Here is a 20694-nt window from a genome sequence, read left to right on the forward strand (position 1 = left end):
CCTCCCTTTTCTTTTTTTTTTTCCTCCCTTTTCTTTTTTTTTTTCCTCCCTTTTTTTTTTTTTTTTCCTCCCTTTTTTTTTTTTTTTTCCTCCCTTTTCTTTTTTTTTTTCCTCCCTTTTTTTTTTTTTTTTCCTCCCTTTTCTTTTTTTTTTTCCTCCCTTTTCTTTTTTTTTTTCCTCCCTTTTCTAAAAAGAGATGTTTCTTGCAAAGTACTGCATTCACCCTCTCTAAAAGGATATATCATTCAATTTAATCCATACAACGGTGCTATTTTTAATAATTCACATTTTGGCAGACTGGAACTTCGTAGAACTAAATCTAATTTTAAAAATTATTTAGGAAGATCTTTTGACATTTTATAAATGGTGACAGTTTTGTGTCATTGAGATGTTCATAAGTACTGAGCAGTCATAGTCTGTATGGATGAGAGGTTGTGTATGACTGCAGTCCCATTCAGTGGGGTAGTATTTGGGATGTCTCACAGTCATTTCATGTCCTTCATTATATGGGATGCTTGAAATTGCATTACTTGCTATGTTACCTTTAAACTTCTAGGTAAGTTGCCTTTTTTGTGCTCTAAGGTCAACTACAGAAACATGTAAATGACCATGCCGTTCTCCATTCATCTCACGTCTCCTGTACCTCCACCAGCATCTTGTGGGCTGATTTCCATTCCTTCTTGCCTGTAGTCATTTTTAGTGCTTGAATTAGTTTTAGTCAAACTGACAGAGAAAATAAAGGATTTGGGGGAGGCTTTTTTTTTTAGTCCTAATTGGATTTTCTTAAAGTAAGTCCATGGCTACTTTCTAGACCTATATACCTAGATGTTAAGCATCATCTAAGGAAGTTGGACTCACTCAGGTATTTTTGATGGCCCTTCTTTTGTATCATTTCAGCCTTCAGCAGCATTTTTCAGATGGTATTCAGGTGATTTGTCTCTGTAATTCTGTGATCAGGTGGTTTGTCCACAAGGTGCACATGGAAGCAGAGCAGCTCATCTTTGACTTCCAGATGGCTCTGGTGTTGCTTTGTGACACTGTGGGTGCTTGGGAGCTGGAGAAGGGAAGGCAGTGACAGACAGGTGTTGTTGTTGATTCTTTCTTTGGCATTTTATTAGTTCTTTCATTAACGTTGGAGAAAAAATAGAATGCCTTCTGAGTATCTAAATAATGAACATCTTACTCAGTCTAGGGATTTCTGTGAATCTGCAGGGTGAAGTAGCACAGTGTGGTTCACATTGCTGCATCCTTCATTGAGCTGCGTGTAGCAGCAGCCTGCTAGTGATACGTTTTTGTTCCTGTAGTGATAGTTTAGCAGTGAGGAAAGGCAAAATGGTATGGGGGGTGGGAAATGATTCTTGTAGTTATATTAAAAAAAAAAAAAAAAAGAGGGAGTTTGCATTGGGAAAACATGACCTGGCCAGCAGAGAACTTGAGAAGTGGTTGTGTGAGCCCTTTCCACCTGCGAGCAGGTAGCACCATGCTGTGTCCTGCTCCCTGCTGGCTTTCTGGAGCTGCTTTCCACTGCCAGCCAGAAACCCTGCATGGAAACTGGGGGAGGAGCTCTGGTCCTATAAAGCACCCCTCTTTGGGCACGGGGTTTGGACACACCATCCAAGTTGTGGTCTGCCCAGCCCCACATTACTCTGAAACAGAGAGAACCTTTTGAGAGAGCTGTGGCCAGAGGAAGCAGCACAGATGACTGAACAGATTCTGTTGGATCAGGACCGAAAAAAACCCGAACAGCTTTATATGCTAATTCACTAAAATACTTGCTTTTCAAAATAAATTGGGAATGAAGCTGTGAGTTTCTTTAAGATACTCGGTGCTCCCTCAAGGGTGAAAATCATAGTGGTGGTTTCCTGCTGTGTGTATGTGACTGCTTCAGGTAACTGCTTTCCTTCCCAGGGCAGAGGAAGGGGAAGGAAAGGAAAAAAACTCTGCAGGCACCCTGGCTTTTTTGGGTGTCCACCTGCTCTTCAGGCTGCCTGGACCCCCTTTCTATTATCACAGCTTTAGGGCCAGGTGTCAGACTTCAAATAATTGGTTGTCATTTTGCTTATGCTAAATTGATGTGTCCTAGAAGCCTTCTGCTTGTTTTTCAGATCGTAAGCCCAGGTGCAGAAGGCTTTGCTGGTGAGCTCCTGTCAGCTCATCTGCTGGTTTTAGGGCGATGCATTCCTTCGTGGTGGAAAACAGCAAGCTGTGCTGTGCTGGGGAGTAGAGGAGTCGCTGCCTGTGCTCTGGTTCCTGAGGCAGTTAGGGCTGTCTCTTAACGTGGGGCAGCGCTTTGGTTAGGGTAGGCTTTGAGCTTCAGAGCACTCTTCTGTAGGTGCTGCTTACAGATGTCACTGAAACTTTTTGTTGTAATTGTGGTTGGGACTTTGCAAGACAAGGCTGCTGATCTCCTGCCAAAACTTCTGTTTCTGAATGTGTACGTTGAATATAAAAATGCTAACTAATAGTAATTCCTGGTTTGAATCTAGTGTTGAGCAAATCGAGTAGCTAGACTTTAGTAAGGTTTTCTCGTGCTTCCTCTCTTTGTTTTAATTTCTTTCCGGTTGGAGGTAGAAGGGAAGGTGGCTCTGGGTTAGTGGAGAAGGAGCCCATTCAGAGCAGGTAAAACTGTTACCAGATTCATTTTCCTTTGCCATCATGCTTACATTTGCAATGGAGTGCTATAGAGTCAAAGCCATTTAGCTGGAAAGAATCAATACTAGCAGTTAGGCTGTGGTATGTTTTGTTCCTCTTATGTCTTGATAACGTTGCTCCAAGTATTTCTTTCCTTAAAGTCAACTGTGTTCAAGATACCTTAGGTGAGTAGTGTGACCTGAAGCTCTGTAGTACTGCAGCAAGCTGTCCCACGTTTGCTCTTCTGCCTCACGGGGTAGATACAAATGTGAGCAGATGCGATTGTCAAATTAGAGAAAAAAAATCTACAAACTCAAAAATAACAATAAAAAATTGGACAGTTGCCTAAGGGTGGTGGTGCAGCTTTATTTTTGAAGAGCTTGGTTGTTGCTTGTGCGGTGCAACTCAAAGGGATGAAGAAGGGGCCAGGTGCATTCAGTAAGTCCTGGAGTTGTTTCTCCAAGGGTCCTGGTGTCCAATAAGGGATTGCTCTTTGCAGTTTCATAATGAAGATCAGCTTTTCAGTGTGAGGATGGTGTTTAACCACGGGGATATCCAAACACGCTCACCCAGGAAATTAGCACTTTTATTTAAAGTATGGTGAAATTATTTCAGGGAGAGAGCTGTGGGAGACAGCTGTGTGAACTTAAAGGATGAAGGAAAAAGCCAACTGCTGCTAAGGATCCAAGAGCTTGGTTTTTGCAGCAGCAGAAGAAAAGGGGTGTTTCTGTTGGTAAATACTGTTCTCAAGGGGATAAATAGCCTCTGGTATTGATCATCATTTTGCCTAAAATGTACCAAAAATAATTACAAAGTTACAAAATGCTGTTGTCAGTGTGGCTGATGGGCAGTAAAGGTACCTGTGTGGTTAATGTGAATGGAGACAGGGGTCTCGTGCTTGGAGAACAGTTTTGCTTTAACCATATGCTAAACACAGGGATGTTTCTAGTTCTGTTACTTTGATGGTCAGAGAAACAGCCCAAAATACGCAAAGCTTTCAGTCGTGTGCGTGAGACAGGTTTGGATTTGGTTTTTTAAGAAATTAATGGTTAATGGCACTTTGACAGATGCTCCTTTGAATCCCCATGGCAGCAAGTTCCGTGTTTCCTCTCATGTTTGCTCAGTTTGTGCGAGAGCCTTACACCTCCCCTGCTGCACAGCCAAGTACAGGTGAAGGTACGGTGCGTGTCTTTCAAAACAACAAGAAAAATGGGCAGGAGAGAGCACTGTGTGCCGGTTGCTAAGCGCATTGGCAAACCTTGAAGACTGTCTTCGGGTTGAGTCAAGCCGTTTAATTAGACTAATTTATTTCTAGAGCTTCAGAGTGTGTTTGAACAGAACGGTTTCAGGGGAATTTGTGTTTTCCTTAACTTCGTGTTCAGTAGAAAGTGATTTCTAATTGCAGAAATGATATCCTCTGTCTGTTTCTTTTGAAGCTCTGCTGGTTGAGTGACAGTAGCGCTTCCAAAGCCCTTTGTTTGAAGGCTGTGTCATGCTTGAAGACATTGTATAGTGAAGTGAACACTGACACCTACTTTCAGCCTTTCCTTGGGAACTCCCTGCACACCTACCAGCAGTGTAACAGAAACTGAGAATGGAATTACTCATCTGTGCCGTTCAGCGGGCCATGGAGCAACGCGCAGAGCCTCATCATGGTTCGAATTTTGGTTGCTGTGTGCCCTCCTTTACTGCTTTCCGTGGACGTTAATCCTTATTTACCCATTTGCTCATTCATTACTGGAGGCTGCAGTTCACAGACAGCCTCCACGCGCCCTTCCTGCTGGCGCTGAGCTGTGCGGTTAGGAGGCGACTCCAGGGATGCCCATGGAAAACAGCTCAGTAATGAAACAAGTTTTATTTCGGCTGAATTACCTGCTCGGCGCTCTGCAGCTTTCCAAGACAGCTTCGTGGTGGAATGACAGATTTATTCAGCACGTTTTAACTCCAGCACATCACCCCAGATATCTGATCGCGCTCTGGTCTTGCTTCTAATAGCGTTCACTTGGGAGCGTGGTGGTTTGATTTAATGTTGCTTCATCTGCTGCGGGGGATTCCCAAAGCTGCTCTTCCAGCCACTGATTTATTACATTCTAATTTCACAGAAGTTGTGTTATTTTCATTTCTGCAAGGCCTTAATATTTAAGAGGGCGTAATTCGTTTAAAAAAAAAAAAAACACTGACATTTTTAAGGATAGGCTTTTGTTCGCTGCTCTCTTTGTAAATAATGCTCTGGTGAATTAAATAGGAAGAAGTCCTGTTCTTGAGAGGATTTCCCAGGCGTGGTGCAGAATCTGCACTCGAGTTGCTGAGGCGTAGGCTGCCCTGCTGGGGAGGTGCCCGTTGCTGGGGGGGGGGGGGGGGGGGCCCATCTTGTGGGGCAGGGTGGTCCCTGGAGCTGCCAGTGGGAAGGGTACCCCCAGGGAACCAAAAAGAGAGCACCAAGGCTTTGTTCTGCTCCTAGCAGCTGGCTGCGTGGGAATGGCTGGAGGATAACCTGAAACCCCTGCAGCAGGCACAGCAGGGTTGTGTAGGTCGGGGACAGCTGAGCTTTAGAGAAGATTTCCAAATTGCTTTTCTGCTGTGTCATCCTTCCTTCTCTCAAGTTTTGGGAGCTGGAGGTGAGAGCACCGCTGTGCAGGAGGACTGAAGAAGTGGAGGAGGAAATTTGGGCTCGTGGCACCCTGATAGAACAGTAACTAAGCTGCGAGGCTGTGGCTTGCTTAATGTCCTGCCAGCATGGATGGAGAAATCAAAACTTAGCTTTCCCTGAGCGAGTGGATACGGGAATTTAAGAGCTCATCCTGCTGAGGGCTGCCACTCTTATCTCTTTGTCAGATGCACAGAAAGCAGCACATGCCACCTTAGCCATTCAGGGTTTTTGTAGTGGTTTGATTTTTGTTATGGTTTATGTGAGCAGTCTGCAGCGCGCTTGCACGCTCTGTCCTGCTGCCAGCCTCTGGGCCGTGAGGTGCAGGATAGCACAGCTCCCACGGGTTGGTGGCATTCACTGAGCTAACTAATAACATCACAGATATGGGAGTCTTTGGAAATTAATGTGTTTACCATGGGCTGCATTTCACTTGAAATGATTCTGTGGCAATTCTGTCTTCTGTCCTGTAAGAGTGAAATGAAGTGCTACCTTGTTTAGGAAGTCCATGCTTTTAAATGTTGGACTGTGAGGACTCTTTGTCACTTAACTGTCTGAACTTCTAAAGGAACGAGCCAGTAGGAGCTGCTGGGGAAACAAGAATGAGGAAATCAGCTATTCTTGTGATTTGAAACTGTTTGTAATAACGCTTAGAGGACTTAATGCATATGTTAACTGGTCTTACGCACATTTTCTCTATGGTAGCTTTTGATGAGTTTGGTTTATACCAGCTCTAATTTCCTACCAAGGTTGCTTTGTGTAGTTGGAGTGACTTTTTCACAGTCTGGTGGAAGGTGTGTGCTGTTGTCTAAGCAGTAACCTGCACTTAGTTGCATTCAGAGGAGCTCTAAGACCTGATAGAAGCCCCCTGGTTCCTGAGTGTTGGAGAGCACATCTGACACTAACCTGGAAGCAAACATCCTGCTGCCCTCCAAAATACAGTGAAGCTGACTCTTTAATCTGGGATTTGTGTACGAACCTGGGAAAACAGTAGGAGAATAGAATGACTGTCTTCGTAAGTATTGCTATAAATAAACTCTTCACTTTCTGTCTTGCAGGAACATCACTTGCAACGGGCTATCTCAGCACAACAAGTTTTCAGAGAAAAGAAAGAGAGCATGGTTATCCCAGTTCCTGAAGCAGAGAGCAACGTGAACTATTACAATCGCTTGTATAAAGGAGAATTTAAGCAACCAAAGCAGTTCATTCACATTCAACGTAAGTTCATGAATGTGGGTTTTTTTTTTTCCTTTAATTCAAATTAAGTAATCTTCAAACAAGCTCAGGGACAATGTTGCTACAATATTCAGAAACGGAGAGAACTCAAAAATCCAGGGGGGATCTGTGTATGTAAATTCCAGTTTATCTTGTAAATTTCTGGGAGAATTTAAGGATAAAAGCGAGGTTCTTCCCACTGTATTTGCTTATGGGCTCTGTACTGATTTGTATGTTTGTGCACAGTAACTGGCAAGCCTTGTCTTCTGTCAATCCAAAAATTGATTCAAAACCTCTTAATTCAGAAGTTCAGTATAAATGGAGATGAAATAAACGGAGGAGGTTTTGTAAAGAAATGGGCCTTGGTTCTACTGGTTGCAACAAAGTTCTGGAAGGTTCAGTTTCAGTTAGGCTAGCGGTGATGTTCAGGCTATTAGCTATAGCATATGTGACTTTTCCGCTGCTGGGTGTAGGAGGAGTTTGTTTTTTCTTTTTTTCCTCTTATGTTGCTAAAGCTCTTTCCTTTCTTGTAGGGAACTGGGTCTCAAAAGATCTAAAGTCCTAATTAATTAATCATAGTTATCTCTGGAAGTTCGGTTGACAAGTGTTTATGTTGCAGTAGCTCAGTTGTTCCTTGGCAGGCAGTCGTGTTTGTCCTTTGCAGCATGTCATTCCAGGGGGTTGTTTTGTGGCCTGGACTTCCCTTGGAGTTAATCTCCATAGCAAACCCTTAGATTTAGTTACTGCAGTGGTTTGTTGCTCTGTGTGTTGAAGCACAAGTTCAGGGCTGGGCTTCTGCAGGGAGAACTTATCACCAATTCATGCTTTTGCTTCTTAGTTACACTGGGAAGACTATTCACAGAGGTGTGCTGGAACATCTTGAAAAGGGAGTACGCTCGTCTTGCTCGTTCTGGGTGTTGTGCAGACAGTGTTGATGTTGTTGTACTTCGTCGTTCCAGACACAGTGCTGGAAGGTGTTGATAAACTGTTCATCACATTTTTTAGTTGCCTCGAGAAGAGGCTGCTGATCTGTAAGGAGATTTGAGCGGAGAAAGTGTTTTATGCTTGTCTGCCTTCTGCTGTTCTTATGGATGCAGCTGAGCTTGAAGTCAGGCAAAGATGCTTAAACCTAAACATACGTGTCTACTGAAGATCCCTAGGTAATTTCTCACTAGCATGGTGAAGTCCCCTACTTTTCTCAAGTGTTTACAAAGTGAAAGATTTTTTTTTTTTGAAATAACATGGTCAAGATTCCCTATGATACGTTGTAGATAATGCTGATAACGTAAGACATGAGTTAAAGGAAATGAAGTATTTCTCTTTTTTTGAATAGAAGAAACAAACCTGCGAGCGGGGCAGGTTGACTAAACTGAAATGAAGTTGCTTTTCTTTGGACATTGCTAGAAACACTGTTAATGCTGTTAACAAATAGAAGTGTTAAATATATAATGTCAGAGTGCACTTTGTCTTGTTAAGACTCAGTCTTTCTGGGGACCTAATAGAAGGTATTAGAGGTGAAAATATCCTGAAGCACTAGCTGATGTTTAATTTTCCCATGTAGTCTGGTTGCAGTAGGTGTGATACAAAGCTGCTTTATGCATATGGTCACTGCTTAGCAATTGTTCTACTACTGAAAGCAGGAAGAGTAACAATACTTGCTTTGGCCATGGAAGTCACACAAACCATCAGATGACAAGAGGCTGTGTATTCCATTCCATATTTGTTGTTATTACTGAGCAATAATGAATAACCTTAAATCATTTTGCAGCTCATCTTATAGAAGAAGATGTTAATCCTTAGTAGAATAATTATTGTATTTGGACCATAGCTCAAACTAGAGGAGAGCTTGTTTCTTAGTGAGGCACGCAGACATACACAAAAAAATATGCCCCATGACAAAAAAAAAAAAGCCCCAGAGGGGGTCCCACAGCTGATACTATTGCATGGAAGTTATGTTTTAAAATAATTTTGTAAAAAGAGTAATGATAATGATCTAATGCTTCATTATAGGTAATGTAGCCAGATTTTTTCACGTGCAGTTTCAAATACTTTTCACCACGTTGTATGAGATGAAGTCTAGTTACTCTGTTTAAATAAAAATTAAAAATTAAAAAAAAAAAAGTAGCGAAGTGTGTATTTCTCATGGTTTAGAGTTACTTTATTTTTTAAATTAATTAAATATTCCACATTTCAGGGGCTGCAGCCTGGCATGTAAAGTGGGTATTTGCATGGTGCCTGCCTGCGGAGGTGTGCTGGTGCAGGTGGGGAGTGCTGGAAGCTCTGGTTCATTCCAGCGTTACAGACCTGCCATTGAGGTGGTGGTTTGCTACTTTGTTAACTACTTTGGATATAATTACATTGATGTGGTTCATCATTTGCATTTGGTCAGCACAGATGTATTTGCTGCCAGCAGGGCCAGCACCGCTCCTCTGTTCCCAATGCCGGCACCTTCCTGGTAGCAGCTTTGTGCTGGGATTTGGGATCTCCCTCCAGGAGCAGATCTGGCAGGAAGCTTATCTTTTATTTGCTTTGGTTGGGTGGACTCGTGGGTTTCTCCTTGCTCTGGCTTGGCTCAGCGTGTGGTTGCTGGGGTTGGTGCAAGGGTTGGGAAGGAACGCGTGGCTGCTGGGGAGGGAAGGAAAGCTGGTGGAAGCGCTTGGTGTAGTTGTAACTCACACCTAGGTCAGCTTAATGACTGCTGAACCACAGCCTTCATTTTGTTAAGTAAACTAAATTAGATAATTTAGCCACACTAAACCCTATGTTATGTAATTTAACTTCTAAACAAATTGCATTTCCATAGTTTAATGTGAACTTAATACGTAGAGGAGCTCAAGTAAACAGAAGCCAATCCCTCTGTGAAAGTTACTGTCATCAGGAGTGGTTGCAGTGGCTAAGGGTGTAAACTAGGATGGTAGTTTTGCAACAGCAATTAGCAAGCCAGCAAGTTCTGAATGTTTATTTGAGGTGAGGCTTAGTGATAGGTTCATGGAGGCCCTTTTCTTCAGTGTGCTGTAGAAACATGCAGCGTGGGGAATACAGATGTTTGGAGTAGGAAAACGGCATTCATGTCTCAGCCACAAGAATCTCCCAAGAACTACCAGGGAAAAAGGATGTAGAAAGTTGGCTTATAATTGTGAACTGTCAGATTGGTTGGTTTTAAAACACTAGCCACTAGCAGGGCATCTGAAGTACTGTGCTTGCTGAGGCTGAGGCTAGTTCTCCACTGAATTCTGTAAGCATGAATGAGCAGCTACATCTGTTGCTATGGCGAGGGCAGAAATGCAGAGTGATGGATGGTCACCTTGGGCAACTCAGACCACCTGTGTATTGAGGCCAGCCAGCTGCCTTACTGGAGGGCAGCTCCAGGATGGAAACCAGCTTTTCCTGGAGCCAGTGCAGTGCGCTCTGTGCTTGGGAAAAGCAAAAATAAGGAGTAAGGATGTCACTGAGTGTGATTGAAAGAGCGGTGATGGGCAAACTTCAGGGAGAGAGGATGCTTCTGTGAGTGTCCCAGAGCTGTGACAAGCTAGCGTGGGGTTCATTAACTCTTAGTGATTGCATGCAGCAGCTGAAGAGTGCTAATCATGCATTTCCATTGGAATGCAGATGTTATTTCCATTGCCTCAGCATTGTTAACCTGTGGCCTCCATGTAACCTCCCTTTTGTTTCAGGTGAGCTGTGTTGGTAAGTGCAGGTCATGACAAACAGTGTGAGAAGCAGTGCTAGCTGAAGAAGAGCATTGCTAGGGTGTATGAGATGCAGAGTGTGGCAGAGGCTGCTGCTGCTCTATGATACCCATATGCTTTTGTGGAGCAAAATGAGACAAGATTTATTCAGTGTTCCTGACAAGTACATATTGGGTACTTTTTATCTTCTGTACCTTGTCATTTTGATTATGTAAAAATATTTTCGTGGAGATCATGGTGCAGAGCTTTGTGTTTTTTTTAATGATTTTAATTATTTCCTGTTTTTCAGCACTTCATTTTTTTATCCATCAATTCTCAGAAACGAGTGCTGAGATTGTTATCAGCAAATAATTTATGAAGTTATGTGGATTTAACATGTTATTTTGCCAGTGGGTTGTATAGGTGATGAGCCAGCGTAACAGCCAAAGGAGGAGGTTCTTGTTTTCTTCCTTTTCCACTTCTGGTTGCTCCATGTGCCTCTGGCTGGTCCTGGTGCTTGCTGGATGCACCTGCAAATGGGTTCAGCTCACTCCCTTAGCAGAAAGCTATTGAGATTTCCCCAGGACCCCCTTGGAGCAAGCTGAATGTGCCTGCCAAATGATTGGGACATACATGGCTCAGGAATTTCCAGCAACTCCTTCCTCAGTGTGGAAATGAGGGCAGATTTACAGATGCTGCTCCCAGCTTACAGGTGAACAGTATCTCCTGTGTCACGGTGCTCCCCCTGCTCACTGATGCTCTGGTTTAAAAAAGTTGATTTAACATCTTGTTCACTAGGAATTGCTGGCTTGTCTACTGACAGGTAATGGGCTGGGTGTTTTTTGTGTCTGGGGGCAAACAAACAGTGGCTCTTCGGGGCTCTCCTGGGTTTGTGGACCTTCTGAGATCATCTGTGGAAACCTGGTCCAACCCAGCTTCTGGAGCAGAGACCTTCTGTAGCACTTGGAGAGCCTTTGCAAGGTCGTGTGGATATCCTCCCTAGGAAACTTGGGCCATCTCCCTTGAGTGGGGTTGCTTGAGTGTGATTTTACACTGCACGTGAGGACTGCATTTGTTTTGTAGACTCGGGGGAGCTTTTGCAGTTTCCTTTCTGGAGAAAGCAGCAAGTTGATGCTTAAGAGGCCATCACATTCCAGAGTGGAGTGCAGCTGGGGCATCATTTGGCAGGGGCAGAGGAAGCACCAGCTGCCAGGGCAGGACTCCTGGAACTCGGTGAAGAGCAGCTGGGGGCCCGTGGGGGCAGGAGTCAGTCTGTGAGGTAGGCTTTCAGCAGTGCTGCACGGTGCAGCAGAGCTTGGAGGCAGCAGGTTAGAGCTCCTGTGGGACAGGTCGCCCTGTTGAGACGTGTGGCTACCACTCTGCCACTCTGGGGCCACAGTGAGAAACTGGAGCAAAGCCTACAGGACCAGAGGTGTCGTGCCCCAAATGGTTGTGTTGGTCTCTGCAGTGACATTCTGTGGCTAATTCATTGCTGTTCAGAACTCTGAATTTTAAATAATACTTTGGCTTAGTTTTTATCTCAGAACTTCAGCTTTCTGCAGACATCACTGAAGCAGCAGGATCCAAGCAGTGCAGACTGTAGAAGTGTCAATCTGATGTACAGCTGTGGATCTTATCTTTTTAAGAGGAGATGCTGTGGGTTGTACGCCCAATAACAGTGGAATGTGTCTTCGTGCAATCTGCATGGCAACTTCATTGAATAAATAATAACGCAATTAAAACATAGCTGTACAGTAGTAGTGTTACTTTCTTTTTCTTGGAATGTATTTTTAGAGTGTGTTTACAGTATGTGTTTAGGCAGAGAACCTTCTGATTAAGTCGTGTTCTCAGAATTAGAACAGCGAAGGGAGGAAGCCGTTCACAGCTGAAAACAATAAGGGATTGCTGCCTGGCACTTGCTACTTGTTGCATCTGAGCGTGAGTGCCTCTCTTCAGCTTCCAGGCAAGGCCAAACAAATTGTTTTGCATGCTGGCAGTGGTTAAAGCTTATTTATTGCATGGGAATACAGAAAGAGTGCTCTGGGGCTGGTCTGATACACAGAAGGAATGTGTTACTTACTGCATAGTAGTCGACTGTCTGTACCATGTGAAACAATGCTCTAACTTGCTTTGAAACTATTTTTTAGCATTATTCTCATGGTTTTGCTGTTTCCTGGATCACCTCAAAGTGCACCAGGAAGCATGGGTGCAGAGTTCCTTAGAGCTGCTGCTCAGATACAGCTGTGACTTAAGAAGAAAGAGAGAAGATGGGACTTTGATTTATTGTCTAATGCACATAGAATGTGTGTCCACAAAGCTTCACTGCTGTTAATACAGTCATTTGTTGGTTGAATTATTTGGAGTATTGTAGTTAGTATTTCACCTGTCAGAGTTTTGATATGAAACTTTAATTGCACCTATTAAGAATTATTGTTGCATAGGATTTTCTCATACTCTTTTTCTCATTTCTTTGTGAAATTTTCTGCTATGGTATCTGAGTAATAATTCCCTTCTGCTTTTCGTAGGACCAGAAACGTTGCTTAACCGTGGACAATGAATAGGGTGATCTGTAATAAAGACAGGAGCCTTGCTGTAAGGTCAGGAACATGCTGTTTGGAGAACACAGAAAGATTCACATTCTGTATCTAGAGTTGAGTTGGTTTTGGAGAAAAAGTAACACCTGACTTCCCACCAGGATTGGTCTGGCATTCCCCAGGGGCAGATCATGCCCACCCAGTCTGGTGGCCTTCTGTGCTGGAGTGATGGCATCAGCGGACCAGGGAAAGGCAACTGATATCTATCTGGACTTGTGCAAGGCCTTTGACATGATCCCATACCATATCCTTTTCTCTAAATTGAAGAGAGATGGATTTCAAGTGTGGACTGTTCAGTGGATAAAGAGTGGGCTGGATGGCTGTGGCCAGAGGGGGGTTGTCCGTGGTTCTCCATTGGTGGAGGCTGGTAACCAGCAGTGTCCCCCAGGGGTCCGTCTTGGGCCTTGTGCTCTTCAACATCTTTATCAGATGTTAACTGTCCACTCGGACTGTGGGGTTGAGTGTACCCTCAGCAGTTTGCTGATGACACCAAGTTGAGTGGTGCAGTCAATACAATAGAAGGAAGGGATGCCATCCGGAGGGACTTGGACAGCCTTGAAACGTGTGCCCATGAGAACCCAGTGAGGTTCAGTAAGGCCAAGTGCAGGGTGTTGCACTTGGGTTGGGGCTATCCTAGATATGAATACAGACCAGGAGATGAACACGTTGAGTGCAGCTCTGCTGAGAAGGACTTTGGGGTCCCGATGGATGAAAAGTGGGACGTGAGCCAGCAGTGTGCGCTTGCAGCCTGGAAGGCCAATGGTGTCCTGGGCTGCATCAACAGAGAGGTGGCAGTGGGGTGAGGGAGGGGATTATCCTCCTCTACTCTGCCCTTGTGAGGCCCCATCTGGAGTGCTGTGTCCAGGCCTGGGGCCCCCCAGGACAAGGATGATGTGGAGCTGTTGCAGTGGGTCCAGAGGAGGGCCATGAAGACAATCAGAGGGCTAGAGCATCTCTCCTATGGTGAAAAGTTGAGGGAGCTGGGCTTCATTCTCCTGGAGAAGAGAAGGCAGTGGGAAGACCTCATTGTGATCTTCCAATACTTGAAAGGAGCTTACAGGCAGAAGGAGGACCTACTTTCTACGCAGGTAGATAGCAGTAGGACAAGGGGGAATGGATTTAAACTGAAAGAGGGGAGGTCTAGCTTAGCTGTTAGGAAAAAATTCTTCACTCAGAGGGTGGTGAGGCTCTGGAACAGGCAGCTCAGAGAGGCTGTGGATGCCCCATCCATGGAGGCACAAAGGCCAGGCTGGATGGGCACCTGGGCAGTCAGATCTAGTGGCTGGCAACCCTGCCCATAGCAGGGAGTTGGAACTAGATGATCTTTGAGGTCCCTTTCAACCCAAGCCGTTCTGTGATTTTATACAGTGTTGTATTTTAAAAAAGTTTGCCTTATTAAATATTTTAGTAACGTAATTTAGTAGAATTACTCTAAAATGGGCAACAAATAGTATTGGAACTTAACTACTTTTCTGGAAGTATGAGATTTGACTAAAAATGATCATAATTGTTAAGAATCTTATTGTAGAGGAGCTGTGTTATAAGGGCACTAAGAAGCATTTTTGCTTTTATTTTGCAAAGAGACATTAAATTTCATATACTCCTATGGTAGTTTTTGTAAGTAAAGATTTACTTTCTGTCACCCTTTCAAGCCACATTAAAAGCAAATGAGACTTAATTGGTTTCCCCTTGTACAGAAAGACAAAGACAAGAAACTTCTGAATACTGTTTAAGTACTTCTATGTGGGGACACTTTTAGCAAAAAGAGAAAAGTGTCACGGTGGAGATCTGCTAATTTTATTGGTTTTTTTTTTGTTTCTGACTGTTCGATGCATGCTTCTGTATTCACTTGTTTTGTGCCTGTGTGTTTTTGTTTCAGCCTTTAATCTGGACAATGAACAGCCAGATTATGATATGGACTCTGAGGATGAAACCTTATTGAACAGACTAAATCGGAAGATGGAAATCAAGCCGCTGCAGTTTGAAATAATGATTGACAGACTTGAAAAAGCCAGTTCTAGTCAGGTATTTTGCTATGTTAAGAAATGGCTAAAGTATTCTCACCTGTGAGTTTTCTGGCTGAGTAGTTTTCATTTTTCAATTTTATTTATTTGCTGCTGACTGGAAAATTATGCTTGCGTGTACTGCCAATTATTTTATCACAAGGGTGCTAGTATTTTAGTAATGAAGTTCTTGAGGTGTTCCAGGAGAGCATTGTCTGGAGAAGGGTCTTTAAAGCCAAAACGTGGCTCAAAAACTACATTAGAAGGACCAGTTTCTGACAAGTAAGCTTGAAATAAGTAATTTTTCAGCGAGATGCACATTGTGCGAGAGTGAAACATTCAGGATCTGTAGCTCTGCCACAGTTGCTTAACTTGATGTAGTTCAGTGTTACATTGTAAGAGCCAAGATCCCCTGTTCTCTGCGTCTTTGAGAACTCAGTGAGAATTAGGAAAAGAGATGTTACTATGCAGAGAAGATGGGATGTGAAGAAAAAATTGTTGAGTACATGAAATGATGCTTGTTGAGTGTGTGGCACTTGGATCTTCTAGAGTGATCTAGGATCTTCTTTGCTGTTGATACCTCTGTCCTGGCTTTCAGTTAAAGCAGCTGGTTACACTTCATGCTTTCTCCTTATGTTGGTTTCATTATTGATTGCTTGAGTAACGAAGTTAAATTCCAGAACTGGAAGACTGGTTTGATTAACCAGGCTGGTGTCTATTCTCATTAGGACAGATACAGGATTGCTGTAACACTACAGTGCATGTTGTCATAAGCACAGGGGATTAGGAACCTCCTTTTCCACCACCCTCCTCCATAAGCAGATCCGTTTTTTTCCTTATGTCTTTCTCCTATAAGTTTTAAGGGTTTTGTTTTATTCTGGCTGCTATTACTACGTCCATAGAAGCAATGGTTACACTTAAGATGTCCTTATTTTTTGTAAATGTACTGTTTCTTTTTTTTGACCATCCTAATGTAGGCACAAGATCTAACGTAGTTTGAAATATTGTTGGCAGAACTGGAAGTTTAAATTCAATTGGTATTTTTGAGATCTTTCAAACTATGGCGAAGGTGAAGTTCTGTCAGGCTTCTGTTTTAAGTAATAGTAGAGAGATTATTTTCTATTAATTAATAAATGGGTTTAAGATGATCTGAACGTGTTAAACTGATATATTGGTTACTCAGTGATGGCTTCTACATTTACTTAAACTTCTATACAGAAATCACACTAACGTATGACAAGAATGCAATTATTTAATTACCTGTGTTATAACTACCTCCCACGGAAATAACTTGCGTAAGAAATGAATGTCTGGGTTTCCCTGGGCTGTGATAAGTATGGAAGGTCATTGTCCTTCTCTATCACAAAGGAAACATTCTTTGAGGGGAAAAGTATGGTGGTTATTTGCTTTAGAACGTATTTTGACTTTCCTGAAAGATACTTTACTGTATACAACATCAAACTGCAAGCAATCAGTTGTTAATAATGTCTCACCAGTAAGAATTTTCTCCTTTATTTAGGGGAAAGAAAAAAAAGTCAGTGATTATCAAATCATGATCTGCAGACTAGTAAGTCATTTAAGCCCTGTGCTTGTAGTGATATCAGCAGTGTTTTAGTATTTTGTGAAGAGTGGATGAAGGTGTAGACTGGTGCAAAAGGTTCTGAGAGCTGCTCATGCTGATCCAGAGAACTCAGGAGCTGTTTCTTTAAGTTAGGACAGTCAACTGGTGGCCTGAGTGTTTGGATTTAGATTAATACTCATTTCTCCCTTGTGCTTGAAAAGGATCAAGTTCATTTAGAAAGTGTGCAAGGCATTTGAATGTGCAGTGACTTTCTCCCTGCTTTACCTCATCTCAACTGCACCCTTCACGTTTTCTCTTTCAGCTCGTTACACTTCAGGAAGCTAAATTGCTGCTAAATGAGGATGACTACCTTATTAAGGCTGTATATGACTACTGGGTAAGAAAGCGTAAGAATTGCAGAGGGCCATCTCTGATCCCCCAAATCAAACAAGAAAAGAGGGATGGCTCCACCAACAACGACCCTTATGTTGCCTTTCGGAGGAGAACTGAGAAGATGCAGACCAGAAAGGTAACTTGCCAGTTTCAGTTCTGCATGGATAGGAACCGTTTTGATTCCCTTCTTACAGACAGAATCAGTCCAATGCCATCTGCAGTTATTGATACAGTTGTCTGTATCAACAGTTGCACTATTGGATGAGCCACCTCCATTTCACATCTGTTAAATGATGTAGTCAGTTTGTAACGTGTCAGGTTTCTGTATCAATTTACGATTTGTCCATTTTTTGGAAAGCTGAAAATCAAGGTAATTTATAGGCTTGCATGCTACTTTGATGAAAGAGGGGAAAACTCTCTTCCATTGACCATCTAGGAAACAATTCAGGTTTTCTATTTGTAGCATTAACCAGGAAGTCTGATATAAAACGCTGAATAATTACAAACTTGTACATAAATGCACACAACCTTATTGTGTGCAGAAACAAGGTTAAAAAAAACCCTTTAGGCATGAAGTCCTGAATTCCTGCTTCTCACAAGCTGCCCCTGGGCTGGGATGCAATCTGAGTAGAGAAAACATGGGGAAAATGACAGAAGAGTTCTTTTTCAGAGTAAAAGATTTTCTTTGCTTTTTGTGCTGTCAAGCCCAACTAGGCTGGGCTTTATGGGAAGTTTCTTCTGATCTCATTGACTCTCGCTTTGAGCAGCATTATATAACTTTTCTTTTTTTTTTTTTTTTTTGCTGAACTGGTGCTAGTTATACCCAGTGGGTTTTGCTTTTGACATAGAAGTTGCTTAATCTTTCCATAGAATCGAAAGAATGATGAAGCGTCTTACGAGAAGATGTTGAAATTAAGAAGAGAGTTTAGCAGAGCCATAACAATTCTGGAGATGATTAAGAGAAGAGAGAAGACAAAACGCGAATTATTGCATTTAACATTGGAAGTTGTAGAGAAAAGGTAAGCTTGCAAATTATGCCACTTAAAACTCTAAGGTTTTACTTTTGTTAAATAGGTTTGAAAACAGCTCCTGTGACTTATTCTTGTCTGGATTTTATGAAGCCTCTTTGGCTTTTCATTGTTGCTCTGATGTTTCCCAGTGGAAATGTGGTATTATATTTTAATTCAATTGTTTTTAAGGTACCATTTGGGTGATTATGGAGGTGAAATTCTCAATGAAGTGAAGCTTAACAGACCTGAAAAAGAGATGAGCACAACTCCATCCACTCTTCATAATGGAAATCATCACAAAGTTCAAGAATGTAAAATTAAGGTAATCTTCCTTCTGCTTCAAGTCTCCTGCTACCTGTACCCTGCAGGTGTTTGGGTTAGAAAACTGTCTAGCAGATTGATATGCTTGCTTTGTTTAACATTTAGCTTCTTTCTCACCTAAGTTTTAAAACCATTGGCCATCATCCACCAAACAGCAGCTTTGTGGTAGCCTTCATTTTTCTTCTCACAGTTCTGTCCCTTTCATGGTAAGGTGAGGTGAACACAAATGCTCTAAGTGTGCAAAAGGACAACTTGGAGATGGCAAAGCAGTCAATAACTTTTTTTCCTTTGACAAGACATTAGAACACTGCATTTCTCCAGTAGTGTTGTCCATGAGTACAGGTGAGCCCTCAGTGCAAAGACAGTCTGATTGCTGATGTACAACAGAGGTGCCAGAGGATTTCTAGGAGCTGTTCTGAATTGTTTAAGCATCTTTAGCTAGTAACACCTCCAGACCAAGGAGCGTAACTGCTGCTGCTTCTTGACAGCTGAAAAAAGTTGGAAGCTACTCATGTTTTAAAAGCACTTAGTGGAGTTTGTAATGGCAATAGTAGTTTGTCATCACTGGGACGTGCACTTCTCACTGAGGTAGGTGTCTATGCCGTACAGTTTCTGGATGTAGCGGAAAAAGAGCTGTACTGCCAAGGTTGGGTTATGCTCCTCTTGTTGTTCCTTTTTTTTTTTTTGAAACAGCTTTCTTGTTATTGTGAAACAATTATTTTGCAGGAAAAGGACAGCTGCTGTAGTGTCATCACACGTACATGAATGTGGAAGCTTACTTGGGGGATATGTATTATTTGATGATTGTAGGTGTTTGGGTTTTTTTTAGCTTGCATAGTTCACAGTAAGTAGAGAGCTTTTTTGTTTAATAGCCATAGAATACAAATCATAAGTACACAGAATGAAATGATATATAGGAAATACCTGAACAAAGGTGTACCCTGTGAGGTATCTGTTGGAAACTACTGGTTTCTGAGTGGTTTCTTAATTGCTTTTATGAGACCATATTAGCTGTGAGCATCTTTGTTTTTTGCTCGTCTTTGTGACTTGATGGCTGTTAACTTCGGGTGATTACACAATGCTGAATTAAGATGAGGGTATTTTTTTTTTTTGAGAAATAACCTGGAGTAAGATGTGCTGTAAGATGCTCATCTGTAAAGCTGGGGAGTTGAAGCCCTTTTCAAGTTTGTATTTAGCACCTGCGACACCCAGTGGTCGCTGGACGTGGTACAAATCCCTTCCCTCGCTTCTCTGCTGGGAATTGCTGTGCCTGCTGTTTCTCATCTCCGGTTTATGAAGCTGAACTCCATTACTGGAGTTAGTTTTAGTCAGATAGCTACTGACAAGTGGTAATTTGGGGAAAAATTAAACAGTTTTTCCAAAAACTTCTCTGCCTTTTACTCATTAATTGAAAATGTTGGAAGGGAGAGTAATCTTTAATTGGCGAGCTTTGAAGCTGTAAAAAACTTGTGTTCAAATGACAGTTTAATATTGCTGCAGTTGCTTGCTTGCTTGCTGGAGAGCGTTTATGTTAGCAAAATCTTAAAAATTAAATAAAAACATTGCAAAAGTAGTAGCATTAAATCTCACAAGACATGTAAACCATGTGAGAACTGGAAAACGTGGAATGCTTCTTGTGAAAAGATTTGAGCAATTAAGAAAACTGTAACTTCTTGGCATAGAAAGCTGAGACCTCAGAAAATAATTGGAGTAGACTTTCCACTTGCAGTATTCTGAGGGTGAAAAAAGAAAGGAACCTCTCAATGTAGTCCAACAGCATGAGAGCTTTCAGTTTATTAGTAAACTTCTGTAAAGACAATTGGAGGTTAAGTTTTGAGGTTTTCAGATGTTTTGAATAAATTTTGCATTGTGTGTCTGAAATAGTCTGCAGATGGGGCGTGTTGAGAGAGGCTCCAGGAGATGTGCAGTCACGTTTTTCTAAGGCATGAGGTGAAGAAATAAGATTACTTACATGCTTTTATTTAAGTTCTTCTGTTTTTTACAAACAGCATCCTCATCATTCATCTCTAAAGGAGGAGATATCAGATGTTGTACGTCAGAAGAAGAAGTATCTAAAGAAACCGAAAATGGAGTGTGTTGTAACTCCTCAACAGCCCTCTGCTGAGCCCTTGCCTGTTATCAGCAAGAGTGATATCAAGCAGTATGACTTCCACAGCTCAGATGAAGATGAGTTCCCACAGGTAACAGTCTGTTATGATTTTTTTTTCTTTCAGCCTACAGGAAGTGAAGAACTCCACTGTCTGGAACGTGGACAGTATAGCTTGACGTGGACAATAACTGTGTTGGGCAGTGGATCTGCATGCAGGACATTAGCATAAGCTATTTGAGTTTGTTTCCTTTGTCTTCTAAACTGTGTTTTGGAGGACATTGTATTATATAAACTGATATTTATAAAATATATTAAACGCAAACATGTATAAAATTACGTTTTTACTATATGAGTCAATTGGTGACTATATATTAATTATATTTTTTAATATCTGTATTACAAACGTATGGCAGTTGGAAGAATGACTTTCCTTTCTGGCTTAGGTACCGTCACCGGTATCAGAAACAGAAGAGGAAAATGATCCTGATGGACCTTGTGCTTTCAGGAGAAGAGCAGGATGCCAGTATTACGCTGTAAGGCT

The 20694-nt window shown here is 42.2% G+C and overlaps 1 protein-coding gene across 4 annotated transcripts in view; it reads left to right on the plus strand.

Moving 5' to 3' along the window:
- The window catches only part of EPC2 (enhancer of polycomb homolog 2), a 43461-nt gene that overhangs the window by 8953 nt on the left and 13814 nt on the right, over nucleotides 1-20694 (plus strand). For 2 of the 4 annotated variants that reach the window (XM_021398029.1, XM_021398032.1), the window contains exons 2-8: nucleotides 6337-6496; nucleotides 14635-14780; nucleotides 16642-16848; nucleotides 17583-17731; nucleotides 17912-18044; nucleotides 20053-20244; nucleotides 20597-20686. In XM_021398029.1, coding sequence (XP_021253704.1) covers nucleotides 6337-6496; nucleotides 14635-14780; nucleotides 16642-16848; nucleotides 17583-17731; nucleotides 17912-18044; nucleotides 20053-20244; nucleotides 20597-20686 — 1077 coding nt within the window. Of the gene's footprint in view, nucleotides 1-4261; nucleotides 4287-4995; nucleotides 6250-6336; nucleotides 6497-14634; nucleotides 14781-16641; nucleotides 16849-17582; nucleotides 17732-17911; nucleotides 18045-20052; nucleotides 20245-20596; nucleotides 20687-20694 lie in introns of those variants that run through there. The other 2 variants (XM_021398030.1, XM_021398033.1) reach the window with 2 other exon arrangements.

Source organism: Numida meleagris, chromosome 5 (assembly GCF_002078875.1).
Source record: "Numida meleagris isolate 19003 breed g44 Domestic line chromosome 5, NumMel1.0, whole genome shotgun sequence".
Lineage (NCBI taxonomy): Eukaryota > Metazoa > Chordata > Aves > Galliformes > Numididae > Numida > Numida meleagris.